The sequence below is a fragment of the Atractosteus spatula genome, chromosome 4 (assembly GCF_055471065.1).
Source record: "Atractosteus spatula isolate fAtrSpa1 chromosome 4, fAtrSpa1.hap1, whole genome shotgun sequence".
NCBI classification, from domain to species: Eukaryota; Metazoa; Chordata; class Actinopteri; order Semionotiformes; family Lepisosteidae; genus Atractosteus; species Atractosteus spatula.
Genome location: NC_142709.1, coordinates 52784462 through 52809728, shown reverse-complemented (window position 1 = coordinate 52809728; position 25267 = coordinate 52784462). Strand labels below are relative to the sequence as shown.

Genomic DNA, 25267 nt, shown 5'->3' with positions numbered 1-25267 from the left:
AACAGTATGGAACATTTTATAGCACCTTGAAATTCTAAAGTCACTCTCAGCATTGATTTTTAAAACACCACCACTAATTCCATATAAATAGACATGAATCTAAAGAAATACTTTGTCCACAGTGAGACTCTTCCCTTCATATAAGGTCATATAACGTCAGTGGGACATGAGGGAAGTATAGCAGTCTGAAGTAAGACTCAGAATTAGTTTTATTCTCTTTGCAGATGGAATACCATTCTTCCTGTTATATAAAACATTAGTGTGCCTGGGTAATGAGGGTAGCATGCTAAATATTCAAATTAATATCACCTGATTTCTAGCTGTCCCACACTTCAGTAGTGATAGTGTCACATCGTGACCCCAATATGCAGGACCTGTAGCCCACCTAACAATTTGAAGGGTGCTGGGACCCTTCTACCCAAAGAACAGATACTTTGTATCCCCCAGAACCAACAGTGCAGACACAGAGCAGTACAAGACCACATCACTATAGATGTAACCAGTAACCAGTACAATCTATAATGACACACACAAAAACAAACATATTAAGTTAATGGTCTAACTTAACCATAAAGGCGTAACAGGTGGGGGCTATTTGATAAACTGACTGTATGCTGTTATAGCAGGTGTAGTGATGCATTGTCCATTCCTCTTTAGTTCTTGTGTTTCCTCTCTGTCCCTCTGTCCCAGGTCCAGGTAAGCCTATCCAAACTATTAAACACATCATTACCGACTATGTGGCTACAGGCATCCAGGCCAACAGTGTGTTCAATCTTTGTTGACTAGCACTTGCCTAACTGTTTGCACCATAAGGCTTGGAGACTTTGATTAAAAGTGGAAAACAGATGCTAAAAGAAAAAAGGAACATAAGAAATTCTGACAGAAAACCTGGCCATTGTATACACATTTAAAATAGCTGCCCAAACCACTGCCCTATGCCTATTTACACTGAAACCCCCTACCATGATAGTGTTCATCCCCACCACATTCCTTTACCACACACCTTTATCCCCTAGTGGACCATCTGCGCAGGTAGCCATCAGCATCCACCTGTCTGTGTTTCTAGTCCGAAAACTCCCTTAACTAACTTCCTTCAGTACCTGGAGGTCTACTGGATTCTGGCAGCAACACATTCTGGCCTATCTGTGCTTGCCATAATGGAGGGAGCCCCGATCTTGTCTGCTCCAGCAGTTCCACAGAGTCTCTGATCCCGTCTGTTCTAGCGGTTCCACAGAGTTGCTGATCCAGTCTGCTCTAGGAGTTACACAGGGTCCCTGAGCCAGTTTGCTATAGCATGTTCTCGGGTGTCCCTGGTCCCTTCTGCTCAAACTATGTGGTCTACAGTACCCCCAGAAACCATGCCCACATCACAATTACTGGGGGCACGGCTCCCGTTCTGTCTCTCCTGCCCCCTTCTTCTAACCCCCTTGCTGGTCCCAAACTGCAACTGGTGAGTGAAGGGGGTCCTGTTGACTACTCCAAGAACAAAATGGTGTCTCATAAGTATGTGGCGGGGAAGTGTCACAGATATACTGTATAATGACCACCACACAAAGAAACTGTAGCCAACTACACCACCTAGCAATTTTATGGGGTGCTAGAATAAATTAAGTCAACACCTGTTCAATTTTAATTTAATCTGATGTTAAGATGTTCAGATATCCTATTTTTGATGTAACAGTTAGTTACACTTTATAGCCAATAATTACAGAGTTAGATATTTAGTGCTTAAATGAAGGTGTCCTAAGAAGGGGTCCAATAGCTAGGAGAGGTTGAAAACTCCCGCTTTTCGGAGTAAATCCCATGATGCCCGACTGTGAACAGAGGGTTTTTCTTTATGAGTTTGAAGGATGATCGGACTACGGAAGCCTAGGAGGTTTAAACTGCATCTGCACGGCAGAGGTGACTTCCTTTGCAGGCGTTGTTCATGATATTTCACCGTGCCTCACCGCAGGTGCTGCTCTTACTGAGTACTGGAATAATTGGGGTTTGCTTCTCCTCCGACGCAGATACAAACCGGGATGCTGAGGTGTCTTTAATCCAGAAAACGTTTGTTTCCGTGAAATCTCTATAAATACGAAACAAGCAAGAAGATAATACGAAAGGTAAATAGGGTAAGTATGGCAATCCCACATTCAGAGTGGTTCGTGGAGAAAGCCGGGCCTGGGAAATTGGATTTCTGTACCCATTCAAACCGCGTTTGAAGGCATATTTGGGTGATTTATTACATTTGTATCTCGGCGGATTGCAGACGTCGCCCTCGCGGAATTTTTGTTTAAATGGCTGATTGTGTTTGTTTTCAATTGCGTCACGCAGATAGTTCGCTCTGTGTTTATTTTGTTATTGATTTCCCAGTAAAGGGGAAAAACGTTGTTTTTTTGTAGGTCGGTCATAGAAGCGGATCTGTTTACAGTTTGCTCTTTACAGCATCTCTGCGTTTCTTGGAGAAAACACAGTCCCATCCTCATGGAGTACAGCAGCGTTGATGACTGAGTTACGTTCTGTATTCCTTGGGGAGTATATTTTCGAAAAACGACTTTATGTATATTAACAAGACGGGTGACAGAATAATTCACTTGTTTATTGCACTGAGCGATTTTTGGAGAAGCTGAGCTCAATGATTTCAGATTTCTACTGGAGAAAACGAAATAAAAAGGGAAACAACACCCTCGCAAGGCTTAATTGCATTGTTGTCACCCAAAATATTTTTCCTGTATGTCATATGGCCAATTGTATCCGACTTGAATCACATGATACTGACAGTCCGAGGAGTGTCCTAATTCTGTTGTGAGCTTCTTCATTTTAAACAGAAATTGTATACACAGTATTGAAATGCGACACGGGTTTGAGGGCTGCTTTTAGACCTTCATTGTGTGGTATTTTTTTATCTGTATTAAAATTGGGAGAAATTCAGAGACCTCTTATTAAGAGTGCGGTTTAGCATAGAATAGAAGAGTTATGTTGAGTAGTGACAGTGTGAGTTGTCTGTATTTTTCAAAAAACAATATCTGCAGTATTTTTCCTGGAAAACAAAACAGTAACACTTGCTTAAATCACTGATTTATGGATAGCTTTTTAAAATCTATTAATTGGGTGATTATCATGCACATGACGAATGCATGCTCTTGCTACTGAAAGACGTGTGCTCTGTTTATAAGTCTGTCTGAGAGTGTTTGTGCATAACATACTTGTGAAATGCCATTTCCATTTTAGCTCAATGAACGGAGCAGCATTCCCTTCTCCCACTGCAGAAATGGCAGAAATTAACCGCATCCAGTATGAAATTGAATACACGGAAGGCATCAGCCAGCGTATGAGGATCCCAGAGAAGCTGAAAGTGGCCCCTTCGAATTCCGAGGAGCAAGAGGAAGGATTGAGGGAGACCCACCACAGTGCCATGATGCACGTGCCTGAGAGAATCGTGGTAGCAGGTATGGCAGCCCGGACAGTGATGCTAACAAGAATGTGTACGCACAGCTACTGTGCCGCACGTGTCCTGTTTACAGCACCAGCCTAAAAAAAAAACCTTGTGATGTAGTAGCCTGTTGTGCCCCCAAAAGAGAGTAAAATCGTTATTCCAAAAGAGGATTTTCTCTTTCCATGTCTAGTATTCAAAATAGTCCCAATATTTCCAAATCACAGCCTCGTGGGTTGGCATGTCTTCATCCACAGTTCGGACTACATTGAAATGATGAGCATCAGTCAAGACATGTAGTAGTTTCTCACTATTCAGGCTTCTTATTTATTTGTGAGATCTTATTTATTTATGAGAATGGTAATGATGATAAAGATATTAGTTTTATGTTGTGTGATTTCAGTGTTGAGATCTAGTCACATTTATAAATTTATGAATATTGCTCATTTAGGACATGTCTGCTTCTTTGTTGTTGGTAGAACTATTGATAGTGTTGGGTTTAAGTTTTACATAAGAACTGTTACAAACTAGAGGAGGCCATTCATCCCATCTCGCCTGTTGGGAAGTTAGTAGCTGATCTCATGCAGCCTTTCTTGATAGAAGCCATGGAGTTGGCTTCAACAACATGGCTGGGTAGGTTCTTCCATTATTTTTCCTGTTTTAATAAAGATTGATTCTATTGCCCCAAGTGCGTGAATTCCCTCAAAAGAATTGAAAGGGGTGTTAATATTGACTCTCTCGGAAGCCTTTCAACACCGTGACATCCAGATTCAAAGTTTAAGATATGCAAGATTTACTTCCGGCCACATGTGGAGTTTTCTTCGGTTAAACACCTAAACGAGCTGAGGTCTCTGGATGAGGCCAGTTATCCTTTGACTGAAATGTCTCCCTCAGTCCCAGTGTGAATCCAGTACTCACACAGGCAGTGAGGATGTGGAGATCTATAGTACAAAATGAAATAAAACTTTTTAATAAAGAGCTGATTTTAGAACAGCTGGAGGATTGGATGCATTTAATTTGTCTATAATAAAATATATAATAATATAGCGTATTATATATAATATATGCCCCCCGACTAGCTCTGTTGGTAGAGCATGAAACTCATAATCTCAGGGTAGTGGGTTCGTGTCCCACGTCGGGCGTAAGGTTCCCTAATAACCCATACTGGGCAGCAGCAGTATGGGGGGGGCGTTGTTGGCGGTATCTGCGTGGAAGAAAGACCTGACAATCTACTGTACTTCTGTATCTTGCCGTGAAAACTCTATGGATAGTGACTGTGGAACTGTCCATAGGGTCGCCATGAGTCAATACTGACTCGACCATCACCATATAATATATAGTATACTGTAGCATATATATATATTATGTATAGCATATTTAATCACTTCTATGCTCTATGTTAACCATTTCTATATAGTGGTCAGAGATTTACAGGCATGGTCTCCATGAAGTTAATGGTTTTGAATGTTTTTAGTACTAAAAATCACTACAGATTTTTTTTAATGCCAACCTGTTAGTCTTTGATTAGTGGTTTTATTAACAAAGCAATGCATTGACATCTGTCTTTTTAAAATTTGTTTGTGTTTCTCAAGGACATTTTACTTCACTCTTCTGTTCTAATAGGTGATGGCGACGATCTGCAATATTCCCGTCCAAGAGACCTCGATCTCATTCAGTCGACTCCATTAGAATCACTGGCACTTAAAACACCACCTCGAGTCCTGACCCTAAATGAAAGACCACTGGATTTCCTGGAGCTGGATCGATCAGTAGGTTCAGCACATCACAATGAGGAGGCAAGTATATAGCGCCACTGAGTTATCTTCCATACAGCAGTTCTGCATGACCTGTAGTAACACACACAGCGCCAGTGAATGCTTAGTTATATACTGAGCATACTCGGCTGCCTGTGGAAATGTTAGCATCCTCGGTCATCAATATTATCCATTAATATTATTGTTCGCTACACTTATATTTAAAGAAACTTATTTAACAGTAGTCTTAGTGTGCTGTTCTTCAATTTATGTATGGTATGAATTAAAGGTGAAAACATTGCCAAAAGATTGTGTAATGCTGAAATTGTGAGCATGTGATGGGTACTGATTTGGCAACACTGGGAATTAAACAGAACATGAATATACCAGTTAATGTAAAATTTGAGCTCTTCTTTTCATGAGAAAGAATATACATTGAATGTTCTCTGTTTGAAAGTTTGGAGCAACTACTGTATGTTTTGTCATTTCTCGTTAGTAGCATTATTTATTTGACTTACAATTTTATCTAAGGTGACTTCCACTGAAACTCAACTACAGTGGAAACCAAGTCAGGAATGAAATATCTTCCCAACTAGTATGACGTTACTTTGCAGAGCCAAATTGGTCTCTATTTCCTTCATGCGGCAGTTTGCCTGCTCTTTAGCAGATGATGCTTGGTCTCCCCTTGGTTAATCTGGAAGCTATCCCATAGCCAGTGCTGGATCAGAGTGCTGTTTACGGCCATTCTCAATGCTTACTGGCTGCGTTTTCTCACAGGTGCGATCTCAGGGCCGATCACGCAGGGAGCGCTCAATGAGCGAAAACGCTGTCCGGCAGAATGGACAGCTCGTGAGAAACGACTCCATGTGAGTAAAGAGTAAGCGTGCCTCTCCACCTTTCGGCCTCATAATGATTGTTCACTTCTCCTTCTGCTTTTCCTCCATCTATACATTGTGTATTCCTTCCATTCACAGTCTTGGAGGGGGTGAGTTTCTTCTTTGCAACTTCTTGGTGTGTTCCTCATGGCTTGTGTTTGCTTCATCCCTTGTAGATTTTTGCTAGAAACACGCTTTGTTGTGGCAAGTGATGCTGACTGACAGCTTTGCTCAGTAAACATTGTTTTGCTTAATGAATGAAAAGTGCAAAATGCTTAATACGTAATGTTTTTCTTAATCTAGAAAAAAAGCCCTACCGTTAACATACGTATTTGTGAAAAAAACAATGTTAACACACTTCTTATGAAAAAGAGTGCAGAATCAGTTTTTTTTTTGTTTTCACTGTTTAACAATGTCTTATTTCCACTTGCAAAGATGATCATGTTAAAGTGACTTCGGTTGCACCTTGTGGAAGAAACACGAGTGTAGTACAGGTCTGAAATTAAGCCTCTGGGGGGACTAGTTGACACAAGGTGCTCCATCTGACTCAGCATTACAATGTGGTGCAGGAGTCAAGTCTTGATCTGTACTTAATAAGGCAATGCACAGCTTTACATGAAGCAAAGAAGCAGACTATGCTTTTCTTATGACCCAAAGCAGTATTGGTATGGATTTTATTTTTCAAAATTTTCGTGGTCTGAATTCTGTCAAATGTTTCACAACATTGGCCTAGAGTCATGACTCTAGAAAGTTGTCTAGATTCCAGAAAATATTTGTTGACAAGCTTGCTGTTTGTTGTTCGCTGCAATCACAAGGGCGATCTAGTGTTTTCAGGAGATCCTCAGATTTGTTTTCCCGGGCCTTACAAGAAGTGATCAAATCTTGTTTCCTTTTTTAGTTTCCCAGATTTAGTAATGCTGTTCAAAGGTTTTATTATGGAGAGTGACTTCAGCGAGTACATTTCACATTGTTTAGCAGTCAGTCTGATTTTTAAAGGAAGCAATCATTTTCTCTTTATTAGTTTACTTATTAATTGTAAAAGAGGAATATTAAACATTACTTTGAAAGTAGTAATCTTGTGTTTTCAGGGTAAGTATGCCTGTTAAACGTTTGTAACGCAGTCTCAGACACTCTCTTGTGTGGACATGCGCTGGTGAAGTGCACTGGTTTCCTGTCTCTCTCTGACTTGGGTCTTTCTCCTCTTGCTTGGCTGCACATTGTTGGGCAGTGTGACTCCGTCCCCCTCAGCTCAGGCCCGTGTCTGTCCTCCTCTTACCTCGCCGGAAGATGGACGAAACCTATACACCGCTCGCGGCGTTTTGTCTCTAATCCAGTCCACGACCCGCAGGGCTTACCAGCAGGTCATGGACGTGCTGGATGAAAACCACAGAAGGTGACTAGCTCCTAGAGGCTCCCCATCTGTAGTGTCATGTTATGTCGACCATGAGGTGGTGTTTTCGATGTTTCATAGATTTATTTCCACTTGCCTCTACATATTCGACCTGTATTCTATGTAGAATGAGTTAGTTCTCAGTTACTCACAATTTTAGACTGTCCATATTTAACATTAATATTAGTAAATACGTTAACATTACAATGAGCTTTTAAAAAAGTGATTTCTGTGCAGGCTGGCTCTACATTTACTGGTTTTGTGGCTTTACAGGTTCAGAAATTCACATTTCTAATCTTATACTTCAGAGCTTCCATTGTGCTGTGTTTAGCTTGCTTTGTGTGCCTTTGTATAGCTGCCATACTAAATTAAGACAACAAATGTAAGTGCTAATGTACATGTACTCATGGCAAGGGTTTTAGAAGTAATTCGTTTTTCCTGTGTACTTCATGCATTTAATTATATAAAAGTTTAACCTCTTTTTTTAACTTTGTAGTTGAATATGATTTTTATAGCATGGCTCTTAAAGATCCTATATGGGCACATTGAACGATATTTCTGATGCAGCATAAGATGAAGTAATTTCATCCTAAATTAAGTTTTTGCATTTTAACAGTTCGTTATGTTAACCAGCCTCAAATAATATTATTTCAAGGAAGGACGTCTTATGTCAGAGACTTAAATGGAGTTAAATGGATAGTTTTGAAAGCCCTGGTTTGACTCTTGGGTGATTTTTCATCAGTCTATTTTCAATGTTGAAGGACTAGGACTTGTACTGTTCTCGTACTAAATCATTGTAGAAAACTTAACACTTATTTAATGCACAGAACTACGACCCAAGTAGCCCAGAACAGTGGTTCTGAACCCTGGTCCTGGAGAAACATTGTCTCTTTTGGTGTTTGCTAATTGGTTTCAGTTTGTGAGGCATATTTGTGAATTTGAATAAGCTCTTTATAACTGGTATCAGCCCTGTACCAGTTTCTGAATTTCAAACCTGCCTTGATTCAGGTGTGTTGCCTGAAATGTAACCATTTGGACCACTGCAGAAGCAAAATTGTCTGATACAATGTCATCCCCACCTGTGTCTGTTCATCATCAATCAAGAAACTAATGAGAGCCTTTTAGTCAAAAATAAGGGTAAGCCAGTTGAGGAGAGGTTATGTCTTGTTCTGCGAGCGGAATTTGTTTAAACCGTGTCCCTAAAGTAGAGTATTTTTTGGGGTGCACGATGTATTGGAGGCCGATATATTATTCTCCGATAAATAGGAAAATGTAATTATTATTGTTCCAATATTGGAATTGCAGACGATGATTACAACTGATAATGCGGCACCCTATTTTTGTTTGCGCAACTAGTTTTTTTTTATGTGCACGCATTGATTCACTAGACTTGGTACAGTACAGTTGCTGCAGACTTTTTCACCATTTCAGCAGAGGACAGTAGAATTGCAATTTGCAACAAATGTACAGCAAGGAGGAAACAAAGAAAAGAGTTTCAATACCACTAATCTAATTAGTCATTTGAAAACTCTTCATTCCAATGATTTATTTAAAGAATATGAGGCAGCTAGCATTAGCAAGAAAACAAAAACGGTAGCAAGTGCAGCAACGCCTATCCAACAGGCATTTGAAAATGACAGAAAATTTTACAGAAAAACCCTTTTCGATTGTGAAGGATCGAGGATTCTGTCAACTAAGTAAGCATCGGGAGCCCCGTTATTCTCTCCCAAGCTGCCTCTGCTTTTCTGATGTAGCCTTGCCAGCTCAGTATGATGTAGTCACCACAAACGTACACAACCTGATCAAAGCTAACGTCTGAGACCTTAGCTTCACAACAGACATAGGGACTTCTGACGTTAGTCTGATGAGTATGCTAAGCTTTACAGAGTTTTATCTTTCGTACCCTCTTTACGCATCAACTGTGGATTATAGTGTGAACTTGTTTTAAAATATAAAATTATCGGTATCTGTATCGGCCACAGCAAGCTGTTAATTATCAGTTATCGTTATCAGCCCAGAAATTCCATATCGGTGCATACCTAGCATTTTTTTCATCTGTGGGCTGATAGAAGAAACAAGATAAATAAAAGTCACCCCAATCAAGCCTCTCAATTAGCACTGCAGATGTAGGGCACAGCTGGTATGAAGACCAGCAAACAGTGTTCCTCCAGGACAGGTTTGGCAGCCAGTGGCATAGAATTCACCTCTGAGCTACACACAGGACTGCTCTGTATTACTGTATTTTGCCTGATTGTGTGGTGCTTTGGTAATGTCCCCCAGGGAATTAGGTAGACCACATAACAGGAGTTTGAACCCAGATCTCTAGAGGGTCTCAAGTTGAAAGACATTTATGTTCTGCTCAGTCCTTATTGATAAACATGATTGCTTTATTCAATATGTATTCTGGGTCATGTGATTAAGGCCAGATGGGGGTATGTGGTGGTGGTTCTCTGTAGAAAGAGGACAACAAATTATATTGCTCATGCAATATAATTCTTTAAGAAGTTTTCATTCTCGTTCTGTCTCTCTTGACTGTCTTGCTGTTTCTTTTCCATTCCCTCTCTTCTGTCCGTGTGTCTTATGTGAACTCCTCAGCAGACCAGTGTTGCGTGGTGGGTCTGCTTCTGCATCTTCCTCTAACCCTCTCCACGACTCCAGGTAAACTCTTCCTGCGGGTCCCAGCACAGCCCGTTCGAAAAGTTCCCCTGTGCCCCATTAGGTTTTTTTTGGGTTTTTTTGTTTCTAGCATTTTTAATTAACCGTTTTGTCGGGGTACGCAATCTGATTCATGTGTGTGCTTCTGAAAAACTGTCTTGAATTTCTGTGTTCTTCTGAAAAGTTGTGCTGTATTTATAGTTTTTACTGTATAAACTTTAAACTTTAAAAGATAGTGGCATCTCAGAAATACATTCAGATGTTCTGTAGCAGGCAGCCATTGCCATCCTTGATTTTAAACAGTTATTTAGTTTGTTATATGTTTGAACTATACTTTAATTTACAACTTTTTAATTGATTGAAGGAGAACAACCTGAGTGCTTAGTGAATTTCAGACATTTACAGATATTTGGTATTACTTATCTGAATCCCAGAATCACCTTTCAGTATTGCTATGATGAATTCAGTGTCCAATTAACTTTGAATTAATTAGCTGTAATTCAATTAGATTAATCTACTAAGCAATATTTCTGAAACTACATGAATATTGTTTCAAGAGAGGGATGCCAGTACTTCCGCCTTCTTTTGTATGCAGGCATACATTCTCAGCCTCTGTAGATATTTTTAAGTTTGGAAGTTCTTATTCGTGTATAAAAAAAACATTTCTGGGAGCTGTATCAAATAATAAATCAGTTCTGAGTAAAAACTCAGGTCTGACTGTTGAGAGTTTAACAAGCAATAAATAGACATTTTTTCCTCCTTGAAAGGTTCGGTTTGTCAACTTTGGATTCGACATTGGAAGGGACTCCTGACGACATGACTGTTGTGGACGCTGCATCCTTGAGAAGACAGGTTCTGTTGTTGTTGTTGTAATTTCCATTTTAAATAAGACCCCTTTCAGTCGCCCAAGCAGTGTGGGAAAGATTAGTTTGCTGTCAGAATCATGGGATTCCATCAAAAGACACTAACAAACTCTAAGAAAAAAGAAACTTTGTTTAATGTGCTGTAAAAGGTCAGGTGCCTGCTTTCCGAAAACCTTTAAGTGACATCTTCATGTCAGTTTACATTCCTTATAGTGTATGTTAAAGGAATTAAGATCGTGTTTATGCACTGAGAACTGCGGGACAATCAAGCATTATCATTACGAGCCTGTGCATGTCTCTGGCATGGATTGTGCTGTCTATGACTGCATCATTAGGGCATTCACTCACTGATGAATACTGGAGTGAATAGTGGCTGTCTTTGCAATTCTCCATATAGAGGCACACTATTTGAACTTAAAATATTCCCTTCAATGCTGCTGAAAAACCAAGGGATAAAAATACAATTCAACTTCTTCTCCAATTACTTAAGTCAAGCAGGAAATTAAGATTGGTTATATTTCCTATTTAAAATAGCCATTTGATCTGTAAAACCCTGCTGTATAGGAATAGATGTGAATTCTTTAATAACCAAAATTAATATTACATTAGAACAAATGAGGATATTTATACATGACGTCATGTGTTATTGGTTGGTTACACACTTTGAAATACCAGAACAACTGCACAATACCTGGGTATTAAATAGGCTTCGTGCTCTAATATTTGGAGGATCTAATATTACCATTATAGAAACAAATGAGGTAAGGAACTTTACCTCAGTTTTAAAGTAAAGAAATTCGGCACTTTACTGATGTAAGATTTTTTTTTCCATCTTGTAGATCATAAAACTGAACCGGCGCCTTCAGCTTCTTGAAGAAGAAAATAAAGAGCGTACCAAAAGAGAAATGATCATGTACTCCATCACTGTGGCTTTCTGGCTGGTCAACAGCTGGATCTGGTTCAGACGCTGAAGGCACCACTGATCAGGCAGCTTCTGCAAGGAATCTATTTTCTTATTGTAAAGTGTTAAAGATGGATTGGCAAATCTACTCTCTGCACCTAGTCCCAGCACTGGAAAGACATCTCTTAGTAAGAAAAAAAGAAGGCAAAGGGATGTTTGTTTTGTTTTAAAATGACTATACCTGTATTATGTTTTTTTTTATTTTTAATGTTTCTTGTTTAAAGAAATTTCCAGTGTGCATTTACAAAATAAGCATGTTTCAGATGTAAATATTCAGGAATTTTCTTTGCATAAGCTTTTAGTAGTAAATGGTTTTTCCACAATATCTGCTTGTCTAAGAGGGACAGAGGTGGGATAGAAATCAAAGTAGCAATCATTAATTCACACAGGCAAAGGAAACTGATGTGTAGAAACAGCTGAGGAACTTGAATGTCTGAAGTATGCCATGTATAAATTTGTGACCGTAATACTCTTATTGTGTAGAACGTTCAACTGACTTGTTTGTCTCTCTGCACCCCTTTCATTATTACACTTTAAACAATGTTTGATTGCTTTCACATGTTGAAAATAAAAGCACTGCATTGCATATTAGTTGACTGAAATCAAATGTACATGTACAGTATATTGAAAACATACTAGTGGCATTTTTTCCCCAGCAGCAGGTTAATGTGATACTTGGAAGTGCCCATGCCTTTAGATGTTTATTGTATTTGTATTCGCCTTAATTCATACTCTTGTTTTCTGGCGGTTTTACTCAATTGCAACTATATGTATTATGAGACAACAATAATGAAGTAAACATTTTATGTAAATAAATGGTGGCAATAGCTCATGCATATAGGTTTCTTTGGCTGTTTTCGTAAAACCTTTTTGCTAGACGGTCTGTTACACTATTTCAGTCTTATGGGTGGGAGTGTGGGAGCCCATTTGTCCATTTGCTGTCAGAAAGCCGCTTACTTCTCCAAAGGATCTCTGCATCTGGGAGCTTCTCTAGGCTTCAGAGTGGGACTACACCCTGGCTGAAATGCCAGTCCATCACAAGGCACAAAAGCAGGACAATAGTGGTACCAGTTAACCTGGCCAGGCTTGGGCCCTGGGGTCTGGGAGGTGAGACGATATTGCAGCACCTGGAGAGATCTCTTGCAGACATGGGGAGAACAGATCTGGAGTGGGCAGGCTGGTGTGCAAGCTGGATTCTTCAGTGTCTTCTAAGCAGCAGCAGCCCCTGAAGAGCCAATATCAAGCTGATTTAGGTTGGTATTTAAATCTACAGATACAATAGCAGGATTACCCATCCCTGATATACACATTCTCCTACACTGGACTAAAGCCCAAGCCAGAAGAGTTGTAAGGCAACAGTTCTAACTACTATGCCACAATGTTTCCCATGAGTGTTTTCATTAGAGTCCCCCATTCAGCCAGTGCAGTACATTCTGATCTCAACTGTTTCTGAACTAAAGAAATGGAGTAACCCACAACAGTTTTGGAAATAAACTCAGAGGAGGGTAAATCAGATATTTAATTATTTTTTAAAAGATGTCTGATAATTGACTGATTGTCTTCTTTTTAACCAAGGGAATAGGTTTAAGGTCCAATGCTTCTTTATATCCCATGGTCAGTGTGTATCAAAAAGGCAATGTTTAAGAGGGCTTCTCTTAAACAGTTTCATTAGTTCAATAAAATGATTGCCCAATTAACTACAATAATAGCTCTAGTGTAGGGAAAATTGAAAGATCAATTTAGACCTTGAGGACTACATTTTAAGAGCTCTTCTCTAATTCAATTGTGGATTAAAATTATAGCCCTTGAGCTTTTAAATTATTTTTAGTAGTAAGTGGACTTTTCCTTAAATATTTTTGCTAAGTACATTGGTGTTGCTCTGCTATAGAAGAAACATTTCCTCATAACATATTTTAAAAGCATTCTGGTATTTGATGATAAAATACTTATAATACAATTGGGTAAATGTAAGATTCCTTCTCTTTTCTGTGAACTTCCGTTTCAGCTAGCTTTAACCTTAGTACTAACCTAGTGAGTAAATGTCCCATTTTCATTTCTTGTGTGAGTGGCAATTATATCCATCATGAAACTCCACTCCAAACCAGAAATACTCAGGAATATATACATTATAGTTCACATTGGTAATGTTGTAGTACATATAATAAGTTTTTTTTTTTGTAATGTCACAATTTAAAATTTTCTTTTTTTTTTCAATACTGCATAACGAAAACCGGATTAGACGTAGTCGGAACTAAATGTCTTATGTTCTTGAATGTAGTAGGGAATTGTATCGGTGCTGCACGCTGTTACTGAGACGTGATGTCTGTTTTACAAGCAGGTCGTATACTATCGCCTTTAGGAGTCCATTTCCACAATGTGTGTCGGAGTGTTCTCTTCATGCAAACACGAGATAAGAAGCGATGGATGAAATCGTACATGTTTTTGATGGAAAGAAAAAGAAAACTTGAAGGACCACCGCCACCAGCTCCCCGGTAAGGCACACGGTGTTTCCCGTGGTATAGAGATCGCGTCAAGGCCACTGCCGTCTCTGATGTTACAATGGTGTAAAAATGTTTCACATTCCCTATAAAGTTTTTCCCTATAATGTGTTTTAGAAAGTGGCCACATTATTTAACTTTATTCAAAGGGTATATTTGGGACAGTCGTGACTTCTGATGTTGTTAGTGTTTTCCAGACTGCTATGTGTAAGGTGTGTAGTTTTAATTTCAGAAGCATACTGTGGCTAAATTCCATATTACACCAAATGTCAGGTGAAACAGAATAAACTGCTTGTGCAGTTATTACCATTAAAACTTCAGTATCATTTGGGTTACCTCAGAACTCGATCTTTCATGTAACAGCAGAGATGTTTATAGTTATAGTTTGTGATCCATCCGTTGTCATAAGTATCTGATTAAAACGTCGATTAAAAGAATCGTGTCATTGCATCACATATTTTAAAACTATAAACGTTTGCGCAGTATCCCATCTCCCAGTATTTTCGACAGCATTTGCGCTTGGTCTCATGGGTTTCCTGAGGTAGTTTGCTTCCACAGTAGATAATGTAAATTTGTCCTCCTAACTTAACAATATTACGGTTCCGATGCGTGTAACTGTCAGATGAAAACTAAATCACCTTTTTTATTTAACATAAGTTACTGGAGACTTAGTTGCACAGTTACAGTGCTTCACGGATGCAATCTTTGCTGCCGCTCAACTATTAAAGACCGTTTTGCAGGTAGTTATTTCATGGTCGTAGTATACTGTCAATGCATTTTCTGCCAAGCTTTCGCATTTTATATTGCTGTGAAATTTAAAAGTACTTATTTCAGTCGTGTTTATTATCCCCTTTTCTCCTGAAACCGTATATGTATGCGAAAATAGAATTTAGGTAACGTATTTTGAGTCGTCTACAGTTTCTGCAGAAACTGAAAAGGAAACAGAATATCTCCTCTCATCAGTGTAAAGCATAAATCCGTGTCACCTGCTTGCATTTACTATTTCATGTTTTTGTCAGCTCTCACCAGCCGAACTGGGACTATCATGCAGAAATTCAAGCCTTCAACGCTAGGCTCCACGAGAATGTTTCCCTCGATCTCCTCAAGACTGCCTTTATTAACCCTTGCTACATCCGGTCTGAAGAGCTGAACCGTAAAGAGCTGGGTCTGGATAAGGAGGCCGTTGCTCTCAATCTGAAAAGCAACGAAGAGCTCAGCAGCCAGGGGCTGCAGTTCACTCAAAGCTACCTTGCTGACTGGTGCAGAGGCACCTACCCAAGCTTGCCAGCAGAGGGCGTGGACGCCATTGTGAAGTATTTGTGCGAGCCGGACACCGTGTGCCATGTGGCAAGAAATCTGGCTGTGGAGGACCTCACACTGAGTGCCCAGTTCCCTGTGCCAGATGATGTTCTGCACAAGACCTTTTTTGCTGTGGTAGGAGCACTGCTTCAGAGCAGCGGGCCACGGAAAGCTGAGTATTTTAGCCGGGTACGTTTTTTATTTAAAAACAATAGTGTCTCATCTTTACTTCAGAAAAGTCTGAGCTGTGCATATACACTAGAAAGTACTCTTTATCAATATTCAGATCTTCCTGATGCATTCTCTAAAGCATTTTATTATGGTCCCTTTTGAAGCAAGTGGCCTACTGATATACTGCTGTGAAAATGAATGACTAAAGCATAACCCACGCTTCTACAGGAATATGTCAACTCTTTGTTAACCAAGCTGTACTGCAGAGGCCGATGTCGGTCCTGTGAAGCAGACCTGCGATATAAAGATAAAGGGGGTGTCTGCATCAACTCTCTCACTGCACAGCCTGCGAATAGGCGATTTTGGTCTGCAATTGCAGATAAAGTGGTCACAAATTGCAAATGTGCAACTGTCAATTATTGTGGTTGTACTGTATGTATATATACGCAGACTATTAACAGAAACTCTGAGCAAAGCCAAATTTAAAGGTATTTTGGACTTTGAATATTGATTTGCTTTTTATTATTCGTGGCTAGCTGTGAGCTACATGAAGGATTTGTGTATGTAAGTGCTAAATAGGCTCATTAGTAAGAGTGCTGATGATGAGGTGACTTAGTCTATTACATGTGAATGGGAACTAGTATGGACCACTTACCAACACAACATGGCCTTTGTGAGCTCAGAGACTGGACTTGGTTACCTCTGGTGGACTTGCCAGCAGTGGATCTGAGTCATGTTTAGTGATTAATAATAATTTAATAATTGCTTACACTTATGTAGCACTTTCCTGGACACTCCACTGAAAGCGCTTTACAGGTAATGGGGACTCTCCTCCACCACCACCAATGTGCAGCCCCACCTAGATGATACAATGGCAGCCATAGTACTCCAGTCCACTCACCACACATCAGCTATCAGTGAGGAGGAGAACATAGTAATGAAGGGATTATTAGGAGGCCATGATTGGTAAGGGCCAATGGGAACTTTGGCCAGGACGCCGGGGTTACACCCCTACTCTTTTCAAGAATTGCCCTTGGATTTTTCCACAGAGAAGGACTGCAGTATATTATATTTTTACAGTATAGTGTCCCTGTCACTATATTAGGGCATTAGGACCCGCACAGACTGCAGGGTGAGCGCCCCCTACTGGCCCCACTAATACCTCTTCTAGCAGCAACCTTAGTTTTTCCAAGGAAGTCTCCCATCCAGGTACTAACCAGGCTCACACCTGCTGAGCTCCAGTGGGCTGCCAGTTGTGAGATGCAGGGTGATATGGCTGCTGGCTAGTGACGTGTACAGATAGAGTGTAGTACAGACATGTTGAACGACACGCTCATTGAGACGCAGGATGAAGTGTGATGGTCCGGGCAGGAGTGTCTAGTCGCTACAGATCTCTGCTTGTAGTGTTTGATAGCTACCTGATCTCTTGGAGCTACACACTGATCAAGTCCTGGGACACCCCACTCTGCTGGCTCAGCCTGGCGAGATGGCACATGTCCTGATGCTGCCCCCGTGTCCCAGCGGCCTTCTTGCAGGAGGAGGATGTGACAGCTATGTATCGGATGCCCTGCTCGCCAGGCGTGAGCCCCCTTTGGCATTTGTAGGATAAGCAAAGACAACATCTAGGGCTTAGGAAGCCGTGAGCAGGAACATGTGTGACGAGGCTCATTGAGATAAAAGGGGCAGAAGCCCACAAGATAGCATCTGTCTGGAACTTGGTGCAAAGCACCTGTCACAGATGTGCAGCTTGTATTGTTTCTAACTGTGGTCAGTCCATATAATGAATTTACCCATGCCGTGTCTGTTATATAAAACACCAGTGCACCTGTTACAAAAGGATTGTCATTTTCTTGACAATCACCTTGTAAATTTTTTGCAGTTATCAGTGATAATGTTTTGATGGGTGGCACGGTGGTGCAGTGGTTGCTATTGGTGCCTCATGTCTCTAGGGCCCTGGGTTCAATTCCTGGAGTGCTATCTGCATGGAGTTTGCATGTTCTCCCCAACTTCTTGTGGGATTCCTCTAGGTACTGTAGTTTCCTCCCATAAGTCCAAAAACATGCTGGTAGGTCAATTGGCTTCTGTAAAAATGGCCCTAGTGTGTGTGTTTGTCTCTGTGTGTGCCCTTCTTAAAAGAAAATACCCACAGCGTATTAAAGCATTGCCTTGTTCTTTGCAGGATTTCTTAGTAACCCAGCTGATTGGCAAAGATCTGTTTGAGCTCTGGAGGGTCATTAACCCAATGGGTCTACTGGTGGAGGAACTGACCCGCAGGAAGATCTCTCTCCCAGAGCCCAGGATAACAAGACAGGCCGGAGCCACCACTGTGCTTCCCCTCTACTTTGTTGGGCTGTACAGGTCTGTATGAAGATAATTCAGGTTGAATTTCTGTTCAGTTTAAAACAAAAGACCCTTCGGTGCTTCCGTGATGCAAACACTGGTGTTTGGAGGCCAGCTTCCTCATGCGCCTTTCTGAACCTTGCTGTATTACATTTATCAGTACCTTACAGATAAGAAACGACTTTCCTTTGGCAGCACAGATTAGCTTGTGCGGTATACTTGCATTGTATTTAAAAAAAAACCCAATCATCTCTATTTACTTCCTGTACCTTCTTAAGTTTCCATCTGGGGAGTAATCCTGAGGTTAAGGAAAAAGGTTGGTGCTTTGAGCTTTAATCCCTGAGTCTGCCACCAACACACCTGTGTAACCCTGTGCCACTTTCTTCACTTCCTTGTGTTCTGTCCCCTGGAAGTGATGTCAGACTGAGGTCATACTGTAAGAGTTCCACAGCAGAAAGATGTTGATGTCTGCACCCCTTAATCTCTTTAAGCACATTGCTGAAAGGCTTCCTCTAATTCAGGGGTTCCCATTCCCGTGCCTGGAGGCCCACACACCTGCTGGGACTTGTTCCTACAAAGCTTTGATACGGAATTGAAACTTTGATTGACTTCCTACTAGGATTACAACTCTTTGACCGTTTTCAGCTCGTAAAAACAGGCTGGAGGTTGCCTTCTTATCTATTTCATTGCATAAGTACAATCGCAAGCATTTGAGTAGAAAAGGAATTATTCCAGTCAACCCCTGCAAGTTCCATTACGGTTTCAATTAGGTAATTAGTTGATTGGCTGGAATGAAAACTGGCAGGCGTGTGGATCTCCATGACCAGTATTGCGAACCCCGGCTCTGATTGACGTCAGATCTCCACAGAAGGCGGGGTTGTTTTGCAGGGAACAGTGTGGGCTGTTTGGCTTCATGTATCGTGATCTGGTCCCTGTCGTTTTTGCAGTGATAAGAAGCTGATCGCGGAGGGACCCGGTGAGACCATTCTTGCTGCAGAGGAAGAAGCAGCAAGAGTTGCACTCCGCAAGATCTATGGCTACACAGAGAATAGGCGCCCCTGGGACTTTTCCACACCAAGAGAGGAGACGACAGCAGCCCAAGCCATCGGCAGCAGTTAGACAGCTGATAGTGCTGCAGCTGTACTTCGGCTGTATAATATCATCTGTTCCATGTGGAGAGGGTGAATGTGCTCAGGTCTACGTTATTTGTAAATGGACACAAATCTATTGTCTGTTAAGTCTCCAGTTTTTTTTCAAAGGATTAATACTGATCTTGTGAATTTCTTGATTGTTCATTGATATGTGTGAGAGCGTTCAGATTTTTTTTAAAATACACTTCAAAATGATCATGAGCAGATGGTGGGTGTCCATTAACTGGAAGGCAGTGTGTTCAGGTGTACTTCAGTTTTATTGTCACAGATAACATATTCCCATTCTGTATAACATTAAATAGAACAACGAAAGTGAATACTGATTTTTTTTTTAAAATAGTGCAAAAATAATACCAGGGGTAAGAAACCAGCAGGCAGACACACTGCTGTATGATTAGCATTTCAAACAAGAAGCAGAGAGATAGGTCTCATTGGGATTTTACCAATCCTGGGACTGAAGAATCATCGCCTGGCTGAAAAGAAGAGGCTGGGGATGACACAGGTGAGACTTTGTTTAAAATGGCCTTTTAAGTGGATATACATCTCAAAATTTTTTTAGTTTTGAAAACTTGTAAAAAATTATTTTAATTTAGGGAGAAAGTCTTCTTTTCTTGGGTTTTGGCTAGATGAATGTTACTGTCAATGGAGTGATTTCTTTAACAGACTGTTTTCCTGAATTCCAGTGATCAGTGAAGAAGCCCATGTTAGATCCTTGTTAAATTGTGTAGTTGTGTGATTAAACTACACGGTCTCTCCTCCTCTTTGAGGTGCCGCACAAGCATCCACAGATTCCTGCCACTATCTGCAAAAGACTAAAAATGATTTCCAGCAGGGCCACAACACTCAATCCGGAAAAGGTGATGAGGTGCAGATTTACAATCTGGCTCTCGTCCAAGTTCGTGAATGAGTGCCCTAGAGGAACCCAGGTCCCGTTTCCCTCTCCTCCAGTGCTGTTTTGGCAGCCGTCGAACTGCAGATACCATCCAATGTCAAAGTTCAACTCGGACAAAGAGCTGGAAAACAGGCCACAGAAAGCTCTTGGACAACAGTGATCGGAATCAAAACTTTGTAAGGCTCAACATGTGGCCCTTCCAGTCCAGACTTTTACAAAGAGCTCCTTATTTACTTGTGTCTATCCGGTCAAAAACATTCTGGGGTATCCTGCAGTCACAGGCTAGAGCAACTGAACATTTTCAGTTTGCAACATCAGCTACAACAGAGGAGACTGCGAGGGCCTGATGCAAGTATTCAGATAGCCTCAAAGACATTGACCATGTCAACACAGCATGAGCAGTGACACATGACCCAGACGCAAATTAAAACTATTTGGAAGTGCATTTAAAACTCAGAACAAGAGGGACTCTTTTACTTCAAGGGTTGTGGGAGTCTGGAACAAGCTACACAGCTATGTCGTTGAAGCCAATAACCTGGCTTCAATCAAGAAACATCCAATTCTTTGGATCAATTCATATTTTATCTGTTGAACAAACAGGTGCCAAATTTGTAACCTTTCTTACCTTATTAAGTGACCATCAACAGAGTCAATATAGTTAACTATAGTGCTGGTTCTATTGTAAATCTGGAGTGGAGCAGATTGGAATGAACTCAACCAACTCAGATCAGCTGCTGTGTTCCAATGAATGCAATAAATATTGGTGGCTTCATTACCACCTGACTCGCTGATATCGTATCAACCAAAATTTAGAAATGTTGCAATTTGTGCCGGATCATTTTAATTGTAGATAATCCTTACCTGATGTTACTTAAGGTGAAAGTGCAAGAAGATAATCCAGCATCGGGATCCTGGCAAACGAGAGGACCACTTGCAAGGGCGATCAACGCTATCAGCTCACAGTAAATGGCACCCACGATACTGATTATACAGAAGAAGGCTGACAGAAGCATCTGGAAAAATGCAAAAGTGGTCTGCATCATCCAGAGGTGTGGTGCTAAAAAGGATCGCCTGCATTTCGGGATTAGGGATCTACACGAAGCTTGTGTAGATCATTTACAGCACTTGAGTACAAGTTACTGTAGAAGCAAGTGAGTCATCAGCTAATTGGTCTCCAAATAGAAACTTAAAGTTCACCTTTTAATCATGTGCCGACATGGTCCTATAATTATCCTCGTGAAGAAACAGACACCTTACCCCAGTTCGGGAGTTACAGCTTCCCCTCTTTTTTGCAGCAAAAGTCATTGCTACTGCAGGCAGAACCTATCAGAGGGGAATAAAACAGAATTTTAATTGTTAATTTTCTCTGGATTAATGCTTTTGCTGGGTATATTTTATGATGGTCTCTGTCTGATTTTAATTTCTGCTTTATCTGTTTTACAAAACATATCCAATTCTGTCAGCTCTTGATATTGTTTCCTGGTTTGTGTGAGCCACAAAGCATGCAGGACTGGAGCTTTGCATGTGAGATATTTCCAGCCCAGATCTTGTGTCACTGTTGTCAGGGATTGTTCGGCTCTCCACAGAGCCGGGAGACCAGGGCTGATGAATCCGGCTCCTGCAATGCAACATGATCCTGTCGGCTGTTTTGAAGGAATTCAGTCGGCCATCTTCATCTGTGCTTAGCCTGTTGTGTCCATCTGACTCAAGGAGCTCTGAGACAGATCACGTGCAAACAAAATGATGCAAATGGCAAAATGTTCTTTCGGATGTGTCAGAAACGTGGGCTTGGTGATGCAGTCTGTCTGTTGCTATGAAGCCAGACTACACTTCAGAACAGAAGAGAACAGTTACAAACGAGAGGAGGCCTTTTGGCCCATCTTCAACAACATGGTCAGCTTCAACAACATGGCTGGGTAGCTTGTTCCACACCCTACTCCCACAACCCTTTGTGTAAAGAAGTGCCTCCTGTCCTGATTGGAGGAGTTCATCCGGATATTTATTTGAAAGATGCTGAGGTATCAGCTTCAACATCATGGCTGGGTAGCTTGTTCCACACTCCCACAACTCTTTGGCTAAAGGAGTGCCTCCTGTTCTCAGTTTCAAATGCACTTTCAGCATATTCATTCTACACAGGGGCACACAGCAATAAAGTTGGCTTTCCAGTATGATGCTAATGGACATGGAGTGGGGTATATGTGTCCTACATTTTATATAAAGATCATGTCTTTTTGAAATACGTGAAATAAAGAAACTCGAAGGTTCCGCTTGTCTGTTATTAAGAGGAACAGGGTTCTACAGGTGAGCAGCACGACAACGAAAAACTCTGGTTCTAACTTACTTCCCAGATGGGCTAAGAGTCTTCGGGTTTTGGTCCAACATAGGAAGTCAATTAAATAACCTAATTATTATTTTTAATTAGACTTTCAAAAGATTTTTCTTAACATCTTTCACAGTTGATTACTGAAAGAATAGACTTCAATAAAAGTATAGTTAGCTATAAAACACCTTAACACCCGATTAGAAGTATTAACTGTTAAATAGTACGACCAGTTAAGCAATTAAGAATGGGTGGCACACTGGTGCAGTGGTTACCATTACTGCCTCATGGCACTGTGGTGCATACTCTCCCCGTGAGACTTCAAGCGTAGTGTAGTGTATTTAATCAAAAACAGTTTTTTAGCACTCTTTTCATAAATTGCTTACATTTACTGTGACTAAACAGCTATTAACAGGTGATCAAGACTCAGTGAACTGACAAAGGTGGGAGTGACAATATATCAAACATGCCCACAATGAGCTTTTTGTCCTGGTGCAGAGGTCTAGTTGGTTGCATTTCAGGCAGAACACTGGACTACGTCCTGAATTTCGGTGCTTGATGCCAATTACAAATTGCCGGGGCAGTGCGGTGGCTCTGCGCCTGTGGCTGGAAGGTTTCCGGTTCGAATCCCTCGGCTGTCAGAAGAATCCTACTCTGTTGGGCCCCTGAGCAAGGCCCTTAATCCCAACTGCTCCAGGGGTGCTGTATAAATGGCTGACCCCAAACTTCTCTCTCTGTCTGTGTGTCTCATGGAGAGCAAGTTGGGGTATGTGAAAAAGACAAATTCCTAATACAAGAAGTTGTATATGGCCAATAAAGTGATCTTGTCTTAAATCTCATTCAATGCTTTACGAGCTGACAGACAATTTAAAAACATGCCCCCCAAATCAATTTCAACTGAAACTGAAGTCAGCTACCCTTTGATTATTAACTCTGGAGCAAAATCAGAATGAACATGGCTCCCCCAGAAACGAGGTTAGGAACAATTTTTTTTAATGGATGGTGATCACGATACTGATTTCTTTCTTTCAATTTAAAATTGCTGTAATATGTGCAGTGGTTAGCATTTGAAAGTTTGAAAGTTCTCCCTATGTTTGTGTGGGGTTTCCTCACACAGTCCAAAGACATGCTGGTAGATGAATACGTTTCTGGGAAAAGTGGCCCTAGCGTGTGTGTGTGTGCGTGCGTGCGTGCGTGCGTGCGTGTGTTTGTGTCTGTCTGTGTCCTGTGATGGACTGGAGTCCTGTCCAGGATGTATCCTGCCTTGCACTCATTGCTTGCCAGGATAGGCTCCGGTGCCCCTGTGACACTGAGTTCGATAAAGTGGTAAGAAAACGGACGGATGTAATATGTTGAGAATGTCTGGTGTGAGAAAGTCCTCTGACAGCTGCATTTTGAGGAGATGAGGAAATGAAGGGCTGCAACAGCCAAGCCATGAAGTTGGAGACCCTGCCATCTATGAGAGCAGAAATTCCACAGCAGTCTCGTTGATCTCTGATCAGTTACACCACATCCGTTTATCTCAGATCATTTTTTCTGGATTAGACTTGCAACTTAATGCTTTTCATCATGAATTTCACTTATGATTGGATGTCAATGAAACAGACTCTGTTGCATGCATCTGTGATGATCAGTGCTGTTGCCTCACAGTTCTTTGGCCCTGGATTTGATTCTGACTTTGAGCAACGTCTGTAAGGAATTTGCATGTTCTCCCCACGTATATGTGAGATTTCTCCTGATTTTTCTCAACAATAGGAGGCATGTTAGGTTTCTATCTCTTATATCTCTATAACTGATATCTCTTCATTCTCCCTTTACGTGTGGACTGCTGTCCTGTCCCGGGTGTAATCCCAGCTCATCCCAGCTGGGCTTCAAGAATGGGCTCCACATTGCCGTAACCCTTAGCAGGAACGCAAGGCTTCGTGATAAGGAATCGATGAATTAAGTAAACTCTTAACACAAATCTCCTCTGATACTTACAAGGATACCACCTCCCAAGACTCCTGGGAGCCACCACTCAAAGCAGGAGACAGGCTTCTGGAACAAGCGTCCGTCCATGGAGTAATCCGCAAACAGCGGGAGCAGGTTGAATCCAATGGCCAGGATGCAGAGAGAAATGAGGAAGAATCCATTGCAGGAGGTAAACCCTTCACAGCAAGTCATGTTGAAGCCCCAGGAGACAGCAGCTGACAGGTCTTCAGATTCCGTCTTCCCATTATAAACTCTTCCTGGTTAATCATTATCTAGAAAACAAACACTTCCTCTAAGGTGCCCAGTCAAGAGTCCATTTAAGAGGAAAGAAATTCTTTAAGAAAATATGTGTAATGTGTGAGTGACTTGAAACAACCATTTGCAAGCTTACATAACGCCCTCCTTACCAGACGACATTTGATTGTACCACATTCAAAAGACACTTTTGTAAAGCATTTTTTAGATTATTTTTTTATTTTTACATAGTGGGCATCAGACATAACATCTTCCCAGGTCACAAAAAATTCACAAACCTGCTATCGGGATAAGGAGAGGGACATCAGCGCAGCCATTTCATTGCCTTTGTGTCCAGAATTCAATTCCAGTCTGGGATACCGTCTGTGTACATTTCCCCTGAGCTGTGAGGGTTTTTTCAAAAGTGCCCTGGCTTCCAGCCTGCGTTCCGAAGACATGTTATTAAGGTCAATTGGCA

At 41.1% G+C, this 25267-nt stretch overlaps 3 protein-coding genes across 10 annotated transcripts; 2 read left to right on the top strand and 1 right to left on the bottom strand.

Moving 5' to 3' along the window:
* Positions 1–1860: 1860 nt before the first annotated feature.
* Positions 1861–12749, top strand: mffa (mitochondrial fission factor a). 8 transcript variants are annotated; one of them, XM_088912571.1, is made up of 9 exons: positions 1918–2114; positions 2385–2493; positions 3214–3431; positions 5039–5211; positions 5947–6035; positions 7273–7437; positions 10030–10092; positions 10857–10941; positions 11792–12749. In XM_088912571.1, exons 2-9 carry the CDS (start codon positions 2486–2488, stop codon positions 11921–11923), a joined length of 933 nt encoding a protein of 310 aa, XP_088768697.1. In that variant the 5' UTR covers positions 1918–2114; positions 2385–2485; the 3' UTR covers positions 11924–12749. The 8 variants fall into 8 exon arrangements, with proteins under 8 accessions (XP_088768698.1, XP_088768704.1, XP_088768697.1 ...); XM_088912572.1 differs by lacking the exon at positions 2385–2493 and having other exon boundaries at positions 1861–2114; XM_088912573.1 differs by lacking the exon at positions 2385–2493 and having other exon boundaries at positions 1918–2105.
* Positions 12750–14199: 1450 nt separating this feature from the next.
* On the top strand, positions 14200–19684 carry mrpl44 (mitochondrial ribosomal protein L44). The gene is made up of 4 exons (XM_088912570.1): positions 14200–14405; positions 15431–15899; positions 18061–18239; positions 19169–19684. Exons 1-4 carry the CDS (start codon positions 14233–14235, stop codon positions 19338–19340), a joined length of 993 nt encoding a protein of 330 aa, XP_088768696.1. The 5' UTR covers positions 14200–14232; the 3' UTR covers positions 19341–19684.
* A 107-nt stretch (positions 19685–19791) lies between these two features.
* On the bottom strand, positions 19792–25182 carry LOC148836552 (transmembrane 4 L6 family member 20-like). The gene is made up of 5 exons (XM_088912580.1): positions 25089–25182; positions 24565–24827; positions 21522–21587; positions 21126–21277; positions 19792–20385 (listed from the first exon to the last, which is right to left on the bottom strand). The coding sequence occupies exons 2-5, from the start codon at positions 24745–24747 to the stop codon at positions 20109–20111; spliced, it is 678 nt and encodes a 225-aa protein (XP_088768706.1). The 5' UTR covers positions 24748–24827; positions 25089–25182; the 3' UTR covers positions 19792–20108.
* Between the last annotated feature and the right edge of the window lie 85 nt (positions 25183–25267).

What these genes read in the sequence shown, in the direction of transcription:
- mffa (XM_088912571.1), top strand. An exon ending in CTGGATGAAAACCACAGAAG is followed by an intron (nt 7,438 to 10,029) that starts GTGACTAGCTCC and finishes TGAACTCCTCAG; the next exon opens with CAGACCAGTGTTGCGTGGTG. An exon ending in CTGCATCCTTGAGAAGACAG is followed by an intron (nt 10,942 to 11,791) that starts GTTCTGTTGTTG and finishes TCCATCTTGTAG; the next exon opens with ATCATAAAACTGAACCGGCG.
- mrpl44 (XM_088912570.1), top strand. Translation starts at nt 14,233, where the DNA reads ATGTCTGTTTTACAAGCAGGTCGTATACTATCGCCTTTAGGAGTCCAT. An exon ending in CCACCGCCACCAGCTCCCCG is followed by an intron (nt 14,406 to 15,430) that starts GTAAGGCACACG and finishes TGTTTTTGTCAG; the next exon opens with CTCTCACCAGCCGAACTGGG. An exon ending in TACTTTGTTGGGCTGTACAG is followed by an intron (nt 18,240 to 19,168) that starts GTCTGTATGAAG and finishes TCGTTTTTGCAG; the next exon opens with TGATAAGAAGCTGATCGCGG.
- LOC148836552 (XM_088912580.1), bottom strand. Translation starts at nt 24,747, where the DNA reads ATGACTTGCTGTGAAGGGTTTACCTCCTGCAATGGATTCTTCCTCATT. An exon ending in TCTTGGGAGGTGGTATCCTT is followed by an intron (nt 21,588 to 24,564) that starts GTAAGTATCAGA and finishes CCCCTCTGATAG; the next exon opens with GTTCTGCCTGCAGTAGCAAT. An exon ending in TTCACCTTAAGTAACATCAG is followed by an intron (nt 20,386 to 21,125) that starts GTAAGGATTATC and finishes CCTGTTTTCCAG; the next exon opens with CTCTTTGTCCGAGTTGAACT.